At 47.2% G+C, this 16,839-nt stretch overlaps 1 protein-coding gene across 2 annotated transcripts in view; it reads left to right on the top strand.

Moving 5' to 3' along the window:
- The window catches only part of mast2 (microtubule associated serine/threonine kinase 2), a 165,979-nt gene extending 150,686 nt beyond the window's left edge, over positions 1-15,293 (top strand). The window contains exons 18-32 of one of the 2 annotated variants that reach the window (XM_071913467.2): positions 235-367; positions 789-954; positions 1,842-1,943; positions 2,381-2,503; positions 2,682-2,791; positions 3,004-3,158; positions 3,582-3,736; positions 4,542-4,721; positions 5,154-5,405; positions 5,745-5,971; positions 6,405-6,527; positions 7,186-7,322; positions 7,543-7,730; positions 8,268-8,821; positions 9,116-15,293. In XM_071913467.2, the coding sequence (XP_071769568.2) occupies positions 235-367; positions 789-954; positions 1,842-1,943; positions 2,381-2,503; positions 2,682-2,791; positions 3,004-3,158; positions 3,582-3,736; positions 4,542-4,721; positions 5,154-5,405; positions 5,745-5,971; positions 6,405-6,527; positions 7,186-7,322; positions 7,543-7,730; positions 8,268-8,821; positions 9,116-10,675 (4,165 nt within the window). In that variant the 3' untranslated portion in view covers positions 10,676-15,293. Of the gene's footprint in view, positions 1-234; positions 368-788; positions 955-1,841; positions 1,944-2,380; positions 2,504-2,681; positions 2,792-3,003; positions 3,159-3,581; positions 3,737-4,541; positions 4,722-5,153; positions 5,406-5,744; positions 5,972-6,404; positions 6,528-7,185; positions 7,323-7,539; positions 7,731-8,267; positions 8,822-9,115 lie in introns of both variants that reach the window. The other variant, XM_071913466.2, reaches the window with a different exon arrangement.
- The last annotated feature ends 1,546 nt before the right edge of the window (positions 15,294-16,839 follow it).

Here is a 16,839-nt window from a genome sequence, read left to right as displayed (position 1 = left end):
ATATCCATCATTTTGAAACAACTGACACCTACTCTGACAAAATGATTGCTGGCGTGAAAGTAAAACTGATTGTTGAATATTATTGTAGCTGTTTTCTCTCTGTAGACCTTTACTTCCAAAATAATAGTATTTTAGAGGATAACATCATTTTTTTTTTCCAAAATGCATATTATGTAGTATTAAACCCTTCATATGTTATTGTCATTTGTTCATTTTGCTGTTTCTCTCCTGCAGTCTTCTGATCACTTCCATGGGCCATATCAAGCTGACAGACTTCGGCCTCTCTAAGATCGGTTTGATGAGTCTGACCACAAACCTGTATGAAGGACACATAGAGAAAGACACCAGAGAGTTCCTGGATAAACAGGTACTGCAAACTGCTGCTACCCTCCAGGGCAGGCCGCTAGCTTTTTTGTGTACCGGCCAAAATTGTTCAATTTATGGACAATTATGGTTGGTCGATTCCAATATCCACTAGCCAGTTTCACCAGTTTTACTTGCCAGATGTAAATGGTCAGTGGGTTTGGAGAAAGCGTGTCTAAAAAGTGTCTTTAAAAACTAAAAAGTGTCTTTTTGACCAGCTAGAATACTCAGATTTTCACATGCACAAAACACCACCTTAGGGTGTGTGAGAATATGACATTGTGTGGGGGAGTTTAACAGGAGAATGTACTGATAACTTCTAAGAACGATAAAACAATTGTGCTTTGTATGACTTTCAGCTTGTATGCTCTGTTCAGCTTTTTTCACGTCCCAAGCTGTTCTCCTGTGTATTTGTGCATCTGCAGGTGTGCGGTACTCCGGAGTACATCGCCCCAGAGGTGATTCTCCGTCAGGGCTACGGGAAGCCGGTGGACTGGTGGGCTATGGGAGTCATCCTGTATGAGTTTCTGGTGGGCTGTGCTCCCTTCTTTGGAGACACGCCAGAGGAACTGTTTGGACAGGTCATTAGTGGTGAGTACCAGAGAAGATAGACATCTGGACCAGGACTCTCAAACTACTGGTCAGGGTTTCGTAATGGCTCATAATGGCTCACAGCTCTGGGAAGATTATAGTGTCCCCAAAATATACTGGAGAAATTGGCAACCAAGGCTACATGCTGCTATAGTGTATTGTTGCAATTTAACGTACTGTATGCAGAATAAATTAATGCTTTGACTTGGTTAGACAGGTTAGTAGCTTCCTGAAAGGTTAGCATTTACTGTTCTGGGTGATCACAAGTACATTTTTTTTTAAAAACTATGGCTCCCTAGATAAAAAGTTTAAAAATGTGTGTTGTGCAGTGCCCATTCTCCAGTATAGGTATTGTTATCTCTATATTACATTGTGAATGTTTTATGTTTGCGCCTGAGGGCTTCCAGGCTGAGAGACCACATAAGACATGGTATAATCATTGGAAATGAAGGAGCGATATAGACGTTACTCCATGGCAAAGATGCAGAGGCATGACTTACAAGGGATGAAATCGATTTTGATTTCCCCTCTCTGTTCCTCTTTCCTTTGATTTCCCTTTGATGAAAGGGCAAGTCGATGATCATAAACTCGTATTGATTGCCGTATGTCTTTTTTATGACTGTGTGTGTCTCTCTTTCCATATTTATGCAGTGTGATGATCAGATTCAAAGGCCTCCTAGTGCCTTGCATGTGCTCTATATTGTTATCTGTCTACTAGATTTCCCTCCCGGGGATCGTTTCTTGTGTGTGTTCTCACTAATAAGCAAAGAACACTGCAAATAGCCTTGTTTCAAAAAAAAAACACTATAACCCACCGTGTCTATAGCCCTAGTAACCCATTCGTGTGTGTGTGTGTGTGTGTGTGTGTGTGTGTGTGTGTGTTTTAGATGAGATCATCTGGCCAGAGGAGGATGAGGCTCTCCCTCAGGAAGCCCAGGACCTCATCTCCAAACTGCTGAGACAGAACCCCCTGGAAAGACTGGGCACAGGTAACGCACATACACACACATGCTTGCAGTTTAGCACACACACATATATGTACACTCAGGTAACACAAACACACATACACACACACACACACACAGTTTAGCACATTTACACTCACAAGCATGCATACAATCTCTCACATGCAAATATTCACACGCAAACACACATTAATGATCCTGTACAGCTCAACAGCTGTAAAGCATTCAGGATAAAAGCATCCACCTAATGGCTTATGTTAGGTTAATAACTGCACCCCAATTTTAGTTGCACTCAATGTCCCTATTTTAAGCTGACTGTAACGTCTCCTATCTTTCCACATCTCTCACTCTCTTTGTTTCCTCTCCATCTCTTCCCTCACTCTTTCCCAAACCCCCATCCTTCCATCTTTTCTCTGCCTTCCTTCTCTCTACCACCCTCTCTCCCACTTTCCCCTCTCCAGGGAGTGCGTTTGAGGTGAAGCAGCATGGTTTCTTCACAGAGCTAGACTGGAACAGCCTGTTGAGGCAGAAGGCAGAGTTCATCCCCCAGCTGGAGTCTGAGGATGACACCAGCTACTTTGACAGTATGTATCTGGCTGGTTATTGAATGGTTGTCTGTCTTTCTCTGTCTCTCTCTCTCTTTTTCCCTCATTCTCTCTCATCAAAATTTTTGGGAGACTTGGTCGTTCAGTTGTTCACGTTATGTGCTAAATTTACAGTCAACCTATGCACTAAATAGTTTTGTTGTCTGTTTGTTTTCAGCTCGCTCTGACAGGTACCACCATGTGGATTCAGAGGAGGAGGAGGACACCAACGATGATGAACACGTAGAGATACGGCAGTTCTCCTCCTGCTCACCTCGCTTCAGCAAGGTACACACTCACAAACACTAACACACTCACACATGCACGTACAGCACAAATAATCCAACTGTTACTGCCATTTGCACAAAATAAATGTAGCACAGATGTGTCAATAGACATACAGATACAAGAGTCTCAATTAATTGTAATGGCTTAAAGTGACATCAAATCTAAAAAACAACTAAAAAGCATGGCATATAACATTTGTTGTGTGTGTGCAGGTGTACAGCAGTATGGAGCGTCTGTCCCTGCACGAGGAGAAGAGGACTCCTCCTCCCACTAAGCGCAGCCTCAGTGAGGAGGGGGGAGACCGCATGGACAGCCTCAGTGGACTCAAGTCCAGAGACCGCTCCTGGCTGGTGGGATCTCCAGAGATGTGAGTTTCTACCTCCAAAAAATAAGATAGAGTTGGCCATTTGTAGGCTTTTATCTTATTTCCTCTTACAATTTTTCATTTTCCCTTATACTATTTCTGAATGATTTATTTGGATGATTGTTAGTTCTAGATCACAAAGGGAAGCACACATTGCTGTGCAATAAGCATATTTTTTTTCTACTATGATTTATTAATTCAGACATCTGTGAAGGCTATCTAATTCTAAGGTAGTCAAAAAAGTACCTGGAGAGCAAAATTGCCTAACAACACATTGGATGTGAGTGGCTCAAATTAGGTGTTTGGTACCCCTAGAACAATATACTGTCTCAGTGTATGGTCTGTGTGTGTGTATGTGTTATGTGCTTGTGTGCTGTGTTTTTGGCTGTGCACGCGTCTTATCTGTCCCTCCCTTCCCCCTCCCAGCCTGCGTAAGCGTCTGTCAGTCTCTGAGTCGTCCCACACGGAGAGTGACTCCAGCCCTCCGCTGACAGTGCGTAGGCGCTGCTGTTCCGCCATCATCGAGATGCCCCGCTTCGCCATCTCCTCCGAGGAAGAAGGCGCAGGTGGCACAGGGCAAGGTAAAAACCAGTGGAAGAATGTACTGACAGCTCGTGCCCAAATGCTTTTTGTAGTTGTCCTTGACATACTGTAGGCCCAGAATTGGTGGACAGGCTGGCATAGAAAGTCAGACCTAGATGCGTGATATCTGACTCGTAGCGTTACTCTTTTACCACTATTCAGTCTGTGGAAGTTGTTCAACCACCTTGACATTTAATTTAGCCACTGGGAACAAAACGTCCTGATGTTAATCTCATGTATCAGACAAGTCCCTCTGGTCACATTAACTGTCTGCTCTTATTCGTCTCCTCCCAAAGTCATGCATCTAAAGAAAGTTGTGATATCCAGTGATTCAGTTTATCCTGAAACAGTTTCGGCAAACACAGAATATGCTATCAGGGCCTTGCTGATTTCAGTGCCAAAACTCTTCTCAGAGGCTGTTAGATGGCACTCTTCCTCGGTATCTTGCTGCTAGGTTTTACGTACTGCTTGTATAGATTACATGAGTCTACCATATTAGTCCTGCTGGTCCCATTGGTTCACACTCAAAAGTGTTCTCTGTGGAGCTGGTGTGAAAAGATAGCAGCCTCCTGGATTAACATTCAGTCCTCTCAGTCCGTCCCTCAGTGCATCAGACACCAACTGTAGCAAGTGATTTCATGTTGTGTTGTGTGGAAGTTTGGAAACGTGGGATAAGTAATGATGTTAATGTGCGAGTCCACTACATGCACATTGACCAGAGACGGGGCTTGACCCACCGGTGTAGCGATAGTTGGGGACCACAGCATATAGCATGACTTGGCCTTGGTTTTGCTTGGCTCTCAGGCCCAGCAGGAAGTCGTAAGAGCCCCAGCTTGCTCGGCCAGAGCGCGGTGAGGGGCCCGCGGAGTGAGGAGCTCCCCCTGTCCATCCCAGAGCTGCCAGTGGAGAGGGAGCTGAAGCTGGACGAGTCTCCCACCACGCCGGGCTCCACCTCCAGCCAGCTCAGCAGGGCCACACTCACACGTCAGTACCACCACATATGCGCTGTAGATACTGTGTGAAACGGGCACAGATTCTGTACAGGCCTATGGCGCATGTGTGGCAATGATATATACTGTAGCTCTTTCTGAATATTACGAGAATTGTGTGAAAATTAGCAGCTAAGGTGAGAAGATTCATAGTTAAGATTAGATTTTCACAATAATAGAGCTTTTACTTAATTTAATTAGTTACTGCTCAATACATCAGCACCATGGGAAAACAATATGACTGTGTGTATGTGTTTTCTGTATGTGTTAGATGCATGTTTGTATTCTACTGATCATTGTCTGTGCAGTAGATTAATTTCAGTGAGCCAAGGTGTAAGATAACGTACACAATTGGAAACCAAAAATGTTTAATCTAACCTTTCTCTCTCACCTCCCTCTACTCCTCTGTCTTTCTCTGTCCGTGCAGCCGGTAGTTCGGGCGACGTGTGCGACCGCGGTAACGGTGGTAATGGCAGTGCAAGTGGAGGTGTTTCAGCTGCGGCAGATAGCGGCTCTCCTTCAACCGCCAAGGCCATCAGCGACCTGGCGGCCCGCAGGGCTCGGCACAGGCTGCTGTCTGGAGACGCAGACAAACACACCACCACCCCCAGCTCCAGACCGCTCAACAAGGTTATCAAGTCAGCCTCCGCCACGACACTGTCTCTCATGATACCTGCAGGTTAGTGTGCCTGGGTGAGGGTCTGGGTTTGGTAATGTGGGTGTTGTATGTCAGGATTACATTTAATCTGTGTTGTCTGTATAATGTTGAAATTCTGATCCACTGAGGACAAAACTAGCAAAAACAGGGCAAAACAACATTTATTTTAGTTTCAATGCAACAGCATGATGTAATGGTAATTGATTCTCTCTTTTGGAACTTGAACTTTCACTGGAGAATAACACAATCAACGCATTAAGTGTGATAAAGGCATAAGAGGAAAAATTTGGAGTGTTTGTAAGCAAAAGAGTCTCTATGGGCACCAATTTCCAACCAAAATCTACCTCTCTCCGTCCTTAGACCACCACGGAGCCTCTCCATTGGCCAGCCCGATGTCGCCCCACTCCCTGTCATCCAATCCATCGTCTCGGGACTCCTCCCCGAGCCGGGACTTGTCCCCGGCTGTGGGCAGTGTCAAGCCCGCCATAGTTATCCACAGAGCGGGAAAGAAGTACGGCTTCACCCTGAGGGCCATTCGCGTCTACATGGGAGACTCTGACATCTACACCGTGCACCACATGGTCTGGGTGAGTGGCATAGATACAGGTATAAGGATATGTTTGAATGTTTAAGGATTACCATAATCCAATTATCAATATCCTACAGCTATATTATTGTTATATAGGTATATTATATTGAATATTGTATAATAGTATCAATATAGTTGCAGTGAATTCTTGTTGTTGACACAAGATGGCAGTAAACAACAATATAACTGGCTCAGCCCACAGTCGTTAATTTAATGCTATCTCTGTCCATCTCTCGCCCCCCCATTCCTTCCTCTCTCCCGTCTCCCAAATTTCTTCCTCCCCTGTCCCCCTCCCACTCTCTCCTCCCTTCCCTACCCCACTCTTGCTCCCTTTCTCTTCCTCTATCTCCTTCTTTCTCTCCTTCCCTTCCCCACTTGGTCTTCTTCTCCCTACCTTCCTTTCCGACCCCCCCTCTTCTCCTCTCCCTCAGCATGTGGAAGACGGGGGTCCAGCCCATGATGCCGGGCTGAGGGAGGGAGACTTGATCACCCATGTCAACGGAGAGCCTGTCCACGGTCTGGTTCACACTGAGGTGGTTGAACTCATACTTAAGGTATGGACCATCCTGTATATCGCAAAAACAAGCACATTGAACCCTGATTTTTTTATTTTGCAAAAATAGCTCCTTAAATGTACAGTAGTGATAAGCACTCACAGTACACACCACAGTTATTATTGTAAACTAAGGCGAAAACTTAAAAATTGTAAACTGAAATAAAAAAAAATAGACTTTGTGGAAAACTAAAACTGAACTAAAACTATCTTGTCTACATGTAAATCTAAAATAAAATATAAATATAAGTAAAATGTTTTTAGTTTTTGTTTTTTTGTTTATGTGCAGGGTAAAAACATTTTTGGGCTATTTTTACTGAATGTTAATTAAAACATTTATTTAAATACATTTTAAAAAGTTAAGATAAATACATGTATGATCTATTGTTTGTATTACACAATACCTGTTGCAGACATAATACCTGTTTTTAACTTTTGTAGATATATATTATATCTAAAAAATTATATTTAAAAAAATTGTATTTAAAAAATACCGTCCCTACTAAAAATTCTAAAAAAATAAATAAACGAAATAATAACTACAACTACCAAACCCACACTGGAAACAAACTAAAACCTCACTGAAATTCAAATAAAAATGAGAAACTATATAAAAATAACACACACCTCTAATCCATGCTGTGTCTGTTGTCCCTCAGAGTGGTGCCAAAGTGTCCATCTCTGCCACTCCGTTTGAGAACACCTCCATCAAGGTTGGTCCGGCCCGCAAGACCAGCCACAAGTCCAAGATGGCCCGGCGCAACAAGAAGACCAAGAACAAAGAGGGACAGGACAGGTGGATGATTTTACACACACAGTCATAGAAAGACCTGTATCATAGCAGATATCACTTTGGATGTACTATAGTACAAATATGCACTCTCTAATGTGAATATGAGCATTTGTGTGTACATGCATGCATGTGTGGCTGTGTGGAACTTTGTAATGGGTTCGCTTAATTACAAAATAAATTGCGTACCAGTCGGCTTGAATCCTCCGTGTGTTTCCCCCAGCAGTAAGAAGAAGACGTCCCTGTTCAGGAAGATCACTAAGCAGGCGTCTCTCCTCCACACCAGCCGCAGCCTGTCCTCCCTCAACCGCTCCCTGTCCTCTGGGGAAAGTGGCCCCGGCTCGCCCACACACAACCTGTCACCACGGAGCCCAACGCAGGGCTACAGGTCCACCCCAGACTCCACCCACTCTGGTGAGAGACAGAGATAGCACACACACACACACACACACAGAGGCTTTTTCCTCACAGTTCTACAAAAGGACACAACAGATTTTTCACATACACATACACTCACGGCTCCATTCTGTAATAGTAACACACACATGCATTTTATTCACATCCGCATAATTCCAACTGCAACACTCAATCTTGCTGTACCATGCAGTCTTGCAGTTACTTGATTTCAGTCATACCTACTTATTCAGTCACACAAAGACATACATTCATCTCTCATTTATTATGAATGAGTGGTGAATGTGTAAATAACCCCCACATTGATCAATGACTGTGGTGGGGTTTTTTTTGACTATGATGGACGATAATAGGATTTGCTTTAATGTATATTGCTGTGTGTGTGTGTGCTTCTGTTTTTGTGTATGTTTGCGTGTATGTGTACGTCTGTGTGCCTGTCTTTCTCTGTTTATTTGTCTGCGTGTTTCTCTGTTTCCGTCTATGCCAATGTTTATGCCTGTGCATGCATTGTCTATATATTTCCTCTCTGCCCCATAGTCGGTGGAAACTCGTCCCAGAGCAGCTCCCCGAGCTCCAGCGTCCCAAACTCCCCGGCCAGCTCCGGCCACATCCGGCCCAGCTCCCTCCACGGCTTGGCCCCAAAGCTCCAGCGCCAGTACCGCTCTCCCCGACGCAAGTCTGCCGGCAACATCCCCCTCTCCCCTCTGGCCCGCACCCCTTCGCCCACCCCGCAAAGCAGCTCGCCGCAGCGCTCTCCGTCGCCACTCCCTAGCCACGCTCTGGGACAATCCGCCATGGGACAGTCGTTCCCCGTGAAGCTTCACTCCTCCCCTCCCCTGGTAAGGCAGATCTCCAGACCCAAGAGCGCCGAGCCTCCCCGTTCGCCGCTCCTCAAGAGGGTGCAGTCGGCCGAGAAGCTGGCCTCCTCCCTCTCTTCCTCCCCCTCCTCTCCGTCGGGAGTCGGGGCAGCGGGGGAGAAGAAGCTGGCGGTGGGGGCGGCGGTGGGGTGCCGTAAGCACAGCCTGGACATCTCCCATTCGGAGTTTAAGAAGGAGATGCTGCAGAGGGACCCCAGCCTACAGAGCCTTCAGGTACCCAAGCACTGGAGACAGGCCTGCCACCCACTTTAGGGTGGCCAACAAACACACATTATACTGTATATAATACTCCATGATATTGTTACAGTAAAAGAAATGTAAAAAAATAGTTGCCATGACATTTAGACTTGTTGTTTGTTCCCTATGTAGCATGAAAGATAAAACTAATAAGGCAAATATCTAAACTGATACTGAAACTGTCTTTGTAGTTAGTTATTTAAATTTTTTTCCTGATTAGTAGGGATTTCTATATTGTAACAAGGCTATTGTGTATCTTGGTCCCTTCAGGAGTCAGCCAGCGAGGGTCTGCTGTCCTCAGCAGGACGCGGTGTGGAGAAGGGCAGCCTGCAGAAACACTCCTCATCATCCAGGAAGCTAGGGCGACAGGAAGGGGACGGCGCCCTCAGCACGGTGCCTGGCTCCCTGGGCCTGGCCCCTGGGAAGAGCAAGCTGAAGGACAAACTGTCGGCTATCAGGCAGGACAGAGCCGAGCGGAGGGAATCGCTGCAGAAGCAGGACGCCATACATGAGGTCGATTCGTCTGAGGACGAGACAGACGAGGGATCAGAGGACAGCCAGGACGGACGCAGGGGGACCACCTACACCCCTCCTCCCCTGCTGCGGCCCACCACCGTCCGAACAGGCCCTGGAGGCACACTGCCGTCTCTCTGCCTCTCCCCCTGCCCCTCCCATGCCACATTCACACACACGGCTTCCTCACAGTTAGGCAGGCCCACTCCCTCACACACGCTCCCCTCCGTCACAGAGGCCAAGCTCGGCGAGCAGAAGCCCGATCAGAGCGCATCTTCTCTGGGAGTGAAAAATGGGAGCTCAGCCTCGTCCACAGAAGACGGTGTAAGACAAGACAGGAAGGCTCCGGAGCCCAGCGGTGCCACCAAGCCCACCCAGGCCCCCCTTCCCTTCTCCACTCCAGGCAGTGCATTCATCTCAGTCAGCAAGGAGCCGTTCCTCAAGCCGGCTCCTCCCCAGGACTTGAAGAGCCTCAGGGGGAAGACCGGCTCATCAGAGCCCAGGGCCGAGGACCGAACCCTGGACAGCCCCAGAACCACCACCCACTCTACCGCCATCACCACGACTACCCCCACTACCACCACTCCTGGAACCAGCGATAGCCGAGAGGCAGCCCGCACCCCTTGCTCTTCTCCAGGCATCCCTAAAGAGAAGAAGGAGGCAGACAACCGGAGACAAGCCCAGAACATGGCCGCTGCTGCCGCCGCTGCTGCTGCAAGTCTCAGTGCATCCTCCACCTCTAGCTCCAATTCTAGTTCAGGCTCCCCATCTCCTGCCCCTGAGAGCGGGGTCGACAAAGTGGTTTCCCAGCTGGCAACCGTAGCTAAGAGTGTTCTGGGGCCGGTCAAACTCAGCAGCCCCGCAGACAAGACCTCCAAGGACCAGAAACCATCCAGAGGTGGCACCCCAGAAGTCCCGCTCACTGACCCCCTCTTCTTCCCCTCCAAACAGCCTGCAAGCCCTCAGCCATCGCCTCGCCTGTCCAGACCGAAAACTGAGCCACTCGCCTCCCCGACCCCACCACAGAGGTCGGCCAGATCCTCCACCCAGAAAGACTGCACAACCCCAGTGCAGGCCTCCTGCAAGGACATCCCAGAAGGGCCCATGTCAGGGTCTCAAGGCGCTGCAAGCAGGGAGAATGCTGCCAGCTCTGCATCTGCACTGAGGCTGGGGGCAACAACTGCTCAGCCCGCCCCCAACACATACCCCACCACCTCTACAGCATCTGAGCCGCAGCGCAAGAGGCCCGAACCTCAGACAGGCACCGCCGTGTCCGCCTCCTCGCAACACGACAAAACGACCAGCAAGAAGACGTAGCAGCAACCGCAAAGAAAAAGAACAAATGCACAGATCACACCACTTAATGCTGGCTTGAGATTTTAAAACTCACACAAACTGCATGTTTGGAAGAAAACGACATATTAGTAACTCCGCACTAATCCGAGAGTATGACTGTCGATGCGAAAGAAAGGTGGAAAAAGAGAGCAGGAGCTATCAGAAGTGGAAGGCAGAAACAGATGTGGTAGTTCTAGTTCCATTCCGGCTGTTCTGTGCTCTTTATGTTAGTGTTATGGCGGCCATTTTGGTGTCCTGACTGTGTTGTTCTTTGGTTCCTGCATTCAGACCTTGACTAATTGTCATGAAAAGTTGCCGTTCTTTCTTTCTCTTTCTGCAAAGATGTATGGGGCTAGAAATAAAGAGTCCAGCGGTCCATGCACACACACACACACTTCTGAAATGTGGACAGATTAGACACACATATTCTCTCTCGCTAATGGTCTTTTCTTCTCGTGCTGCCTCATTACCTTTCACCTTGAAGTTCTCGACAGCCCACGTGTGTGTTTCTCACAAGTAGATCAGGACGTGCCTTACAGAATACACTCCCTCTCCACTTTCTCTCCCTCTATCCCTCCCTCCCCAACATGTGCACCCAACCATGACTGGAAAAAGGTTGTATCTCAGCAATAAAGAGCAGCGTATGCTTAGCAATCTGTGTAAATGCATTACAGTGTTTTTAATAGGACTAAATCTGCACCGCCAATGTACACTCAGCACCTAGCTAACTAGGCCAAATTACATTCTCTCCTCTCCCTGCTCTAGTCCCCAATGATCCAACACTGCAAGTCTGCAGGAGAGTAGAAGTATTCCCTTACCAAGGAGTCCATGCGTCCATCGTTCAGCCTTTTGTAAGGATTGTCGGGATTGCTAGTGTGTTGTATTAGATTACTGTTTGTGCTGACTTACCAAATGACTGCCAAACTCCCTGTATGGCAAGATATAGTGTGTAGTCTACAGTGCGGCGCAGTGGATACAGACTGACACTCTGATGCTTAATGCTAGTATCAGTAAGCATAGCGTTCCATAGCGGTTTCAAGCCTGAGCACCCATTGACCGTCAGTGTTCCTCACCCAGCTGTATGTTAAGTCCAGCATGTGACTGCTTGCTAGGATTTGAGCATTAGCGAGAACAGACATTGGCTATCTTTTGACTGCTTACACACTGCATGCCACTGTCGCCAGAATGAACCTGGCTTATTTAGTGGGACGCGTTTTAACTGAGAACTTATAGGTGTTTCATATCACAGATTTAGATGGGTTCAACAGTGTTTTAGTTACACACACAATCAGTGATGCTGGCAAACAGATCAAGCCATGGATTTGAATAAACGGCTGTTTCTAAAACTTCATTACCCAGACTCCTCTCTACATAAACCATCAAAACCTGTGATTTGTTTACCATATTGTCATACAACTATTGTGACGTTTGACAGCCCAGGATCCAAACTGAGTATCTTCAGTCTCACCGTGGCTCTTTTAGAAACACTGTTCTGTTGGACGGCCTTCTTTTATTTCTAGCCCCTGCTGTTTTTTTGATCAGCCACTAAAGGTTGCAGTTGTTTTATTTGGTATCTGGACCAACTTGCTGTGTTCTTTCTGTGTTTATGCCTCTAATCCTGTAAAGTTAGCAGACTTTACTTTGTATATGCGTGTGAGTGAGGGAGAGAGCATTTGTTATTTTGTGTGTGGTTGTCTATGTATATATAAGAATATTTAAAGTTCTGTTCTGCATCTGTTTTATACCCTGCGGTGTTGTGTGTGCGCGTGTGTGTGCGCGTGTGTGTGTGTTTTAGGGTACACTTTGTTTAGGACACCCTGCTACCCTGCTACCAGTGTATGTAGGTGTAGCTATCTAAGTGTCAGTGTATGGGGGGCAGGCTTTGCACAACCCTTTTATCTCATTTGTCCAATGAAAAAGACAAAAAACCATGAATAGGAATGCCAGTCATATCTTTTGCTTTCAGACAGTTGTGAAGTTGTCGACCAGTGACACTCTGATCCTCCCACTGCTCTGTCAGACAGGGTCGGACTTCAATTCACTGTTTAGTCAGTCAGTTGCAAATGTAGATTAAAAAAGACCGCATTTAGCCTGTTTAGTTCATTTCCTCATGGTTTTTGTTTTCTGAGTACTGCAGGCGTTCTGGATACACCACCTTCCATTTCTTCTTATGCTAATGGATATTCCCTAGTTAATGTTTTCCCTCCCATTATTTCTTGCTTTCTGTGTTGTCCTGATCACAACCCCGATTCTTGCGTTTTTTTGAAAAAAGTAACAATTCACAGAGGAGTTGTTTTGTTTTGATTTTTTTTTTTTTCAAAGAAAATCATCTTTCAGAATTGACTAAACTGAATTCGTGAGTCCATGCAAATAGCTCCGTTCAACTGCACTCAACTGCTCCTGCAGTGTTACTGAAAAGCAGGACGTTCCTCTCATGAGTTTCAGATGAACTGAGTGGAAACCTCCCTCTGTGTTTGTCTGTCTTGATGCTGCGTTTGTGTCACTGTTGGAGACAAAGCAGAACGCTGCTCGTTGAGTTTAACCTACAGTAGTTCAGTTTGATTAAAGACATTTCCGGATCACTGACGGACATCGGTAAACTGAATGCTACAATCTCACATCAACACACTGACTGTGGCAATCTTTGTATTATGTTTACATGTTGTTATTATTGTTGTTTTGGGGTTTTTTTTCTCAATGGAACTTGATGCCTGTAGCAATCAAACCTCTTATTACAGGCTATGATGATTACCAACAGCTTTCCACGTGTTTAAGTTACTTGCAATCTTGTGTGTATATTTTGTTGATCCAACGTTTGATGAACCGGTCATCCGTGATAGAGGATGTCTGTGGTTGCAGCGGAAGGGGAGTGGGAAGGAGGAAGATTCAGCGCACATATGTCGAAATCATCTCCACTGTGCATACTACTCTGGTCCTTTTCCCTGTGCAGAAGTGCGTTACAGGTGTGCCTGCGAAATAGATTAGCGTGTGAGACTTGTGGAGAGGAAGCGGCTCCCATCATTTGTCACAGACTCGGAGATGTTAAGCTGAACTCTCGTGATTTATCTGCAGTACACCTCGGCCAATCAATCAGCGAGGAACTCCTCGTTGGCCAGGCGGTGTCACATGGCTGAGGTGATGTCACTTCTCTATTTGGTGGCGGAAAATCACCCCCCCCCCCCCCTCCCCCATTTTCTTTGTTGATACACCAACTACATTGGGCGTTATTCCCGCACACACACACACACATACACACACACACACCAAACTTCTCACACTTGGATGGTATCGACCTCCAGGGATTTGATAATGACAATGGCTCACTTTTGTCACGCTGCTCAGAGTAGTAGTTCTGATCTGGGGTCAGTTCCCGCCTCAGTCAAACGTCCACTCAGGCCATCAGAATTCCTACTTGGCTTTCTTATTAAACGTGCGCTGTTGACTTCAGTCCCTGAGTTGTGATCTTCTGTATGTAATTGGAACCTGTGTGTAACCGGCGTAACCGTACACAATCCAGCCCATCTGCTCTCAGCTGGTCGTCCTATTAGTGTTACACGGACAGCTGCCTCACACACTGATCAATACTAGTGCCATCTAACCAGTGCCAGCTTTGCCATCTCCACTGACGGTAAACGCGCACACACGCACACACACACACACACGAATGCTTACTCCCGTGTGTAAAGATGATGGTCCAGCCATCTGCCAGAGAGCGAAGTAAGTGTCAGTTTCCCTGGTGGAGTCATTAATCTCAAGCCCTGGGCTGTGGGCCGCACACACACACACACACACACACAAACACATGTATAGGGTCATGTTAGCCAATGAAAACACACAGCCAGGCTCCATCACCTCAAAGGCCCCTTACTGGTCGGAGTAGCATTCATGGTTCAGCGATTGCACTCTGTTAACTATTTGTGCGACTTCTCCACCCCGTTTCCACCCATCATGCACCTCTGCTTGATCTGTGAGGACGGAGGTTCACAGGGACACGAAGCAAACCCACGTCCGACTCTTGGCACATAGAGAGTAACCACTTTTGTCTCTGGACACATAGATGATCCCCACCAGGTACTCGGTCAGCCTAATTTCCACTGACACAGCATACGGATGATTAGGTTACACTGTACACACCTATCAGCCTAACGACTGTATGGACGGTGGGGTCACGGCATTACAGGTTACACCCAGCTCCCAAAGCCATATACACACCACCTCTGCTCCCGTTACATGAGATCCACCGATGTTTTAATGTGCAGTACGCTAAGCTTATATAACTGTCTGTGTATGGGGAGGCCGTTGCCGCTCGAGTTGAGCAGCAAAGACCAACTTTTATCGACTTGACTCTTGCAGACTAGGGCGGTATTTGCAAGGTGTGTGTCCGTGTGTGTTTGTGTGTGTTTGTCTCTAAAGAGTGATGAGAGAGAGGGGAACGAGATTCAGCCGAGCACCATAAAAGCTTGAGAAAGGGGTTAAGAGGAAAAAAAAAAAAAACATTGCTAGAGTAAAACCAGTGCAATATCTTTTTATTTTTTATTGTGGTAAAAGCATGTTGTTGTTAATCTTACCTTATAACAATAAATAAAGTTTTTTTTATGTATGCCTTGGTTGTACAGTCTCTTTATTGTGTTGTGCGGTGTTGCTCTCTTTCACTCCTCACCTGTCTCTTAAAGCTGCATGCTGGCTCTAATGATGACAACCTTTTGTTTTATGATGGCGTTTTATGTGCTACATCAGGCTTTTTACATTAGGGCAGCATTTTTTGGAGAGAGATTTCTCCCACTGAACTAACATCCCAACACATCACATAAAGTCAGTAACAATAAATGACAACTGGCCCAGGGATGAAACCGTACCCCTGGCTGTTGTTACCCTGGTCAGCTGGACTCTTCTTTTATTTATTTATTTTTTCCTTTCTTTTTTTTCGTTTTACTCATGAAGGCAGCACTCTCCTCTCAAAACGCTCTCCCCGGATCTCACGTCTCGTAAATGTGGTTAAATTGCCCCCACCCCCCACCCCCTCCGTACATGCCAAGCGTTTGATTCCCAGTCATTTGTTCTCATCACGCCTTAGTGTCCGTCTGGAGAGTGAGGGGAGAAGAGAAAAGTGGCAGTAAATTATCTGTAAACTCATTTTCCCCCCAGTTCCCCGTATTATCAGTAAAGTGGCATCATCCAGTCAGTTAAGCTATGGTTTTTGCGGCCCAGCGCAGAGCTCCCTAATGGGGCTTCAAATGGGGCAGATCAGCGGGCTGCTATGTGCGCCTGTCTGGGTGGGGAGGGGGGTGGGGGGTCTCTCTCTCTCTCTCTCGGCGGGAGATTTCAGGCATCTTAATGGTCTTGAGAGACAGCTTCAGCGGGCCTTGCAGTGCGTTTATGGGGGCTAATGGCTAATCTGCGCAGCGCCGCAGGGCCACGGCGCTTCGAGGAGAACGGTGGAAGAGGAGCAGGTAAAATGGGAGCTCCATTAGCTCTTCCTCGCCGCAAGTGCAGCCCCCTTTTAGCTGACGCACCTCGCTGTCCCGCGGACGGACTTACGGGGTCAAGGGTCGCACCGCCTGATTTAAACACCTCCTATACCACTGCATTCTGGGATAATTGGGTACCTCTTCCCCCTCTGCCTCGCCCTCCCTCTTCCTCTCTGTTCCTTCACCCTTCCATCCATCCAGCCGTCCGCAGGGAGCTGTCAGAGTGGAGGAGGTGAGCGAAGGGCCTCTCTCTCTCTCTCCTGGAGGTCCTGCGGGGATGGTGGTACGCCCGCAGATGGTGGTGGTGAGGTGCTCTGACAGCAAGTGAACAACCGTCCTCCCTGCACACACACACACATACACACACACTCTCTCAGTGACAGGCAGGCAGCGCGGGGTGATGAATTGCTGGCTTCGCCTCGCTCTGACACGGCTCTACATGACCGGGCAAATTCATTCCAGGCGGCCGAGGGAGGGAGAGGGAAGGAGGGAGGGAGGGAGGGAGGGAGGCATACAGACATACGGGCAAGGAGGGCGAGGCAGGGTGGGAGAAGGGCAGACAGGGGAAAGTGGAAGGGAGGAAAGGAGGGAGAGATACAGGCGGAGAGGCAAGAGGACATATGGAGTACAAAAAGACCGAGGGGAGACAGGCAGGTAGACGTTAAGGGATGAGGGAGA

The sequence above is a fragment of the Centroberyx gerrardi genome, chromosome 9 (assembly GCF_048128805.1).
Source record: "Centroberyx gerrardi isolate f3 chromosome 9, fCenGer3.hap1.cur.20231027, whole genome shotgun sequence".
NCBI lineage: Eukaryota > Metazoa > Chordata > Actinopteri > Beryciformes > Berycidae > Centroberyx > Centroberyx gerrardi.
This window is presented reverse-complemented; position numbering and strand designations above follow the sequence as displayed.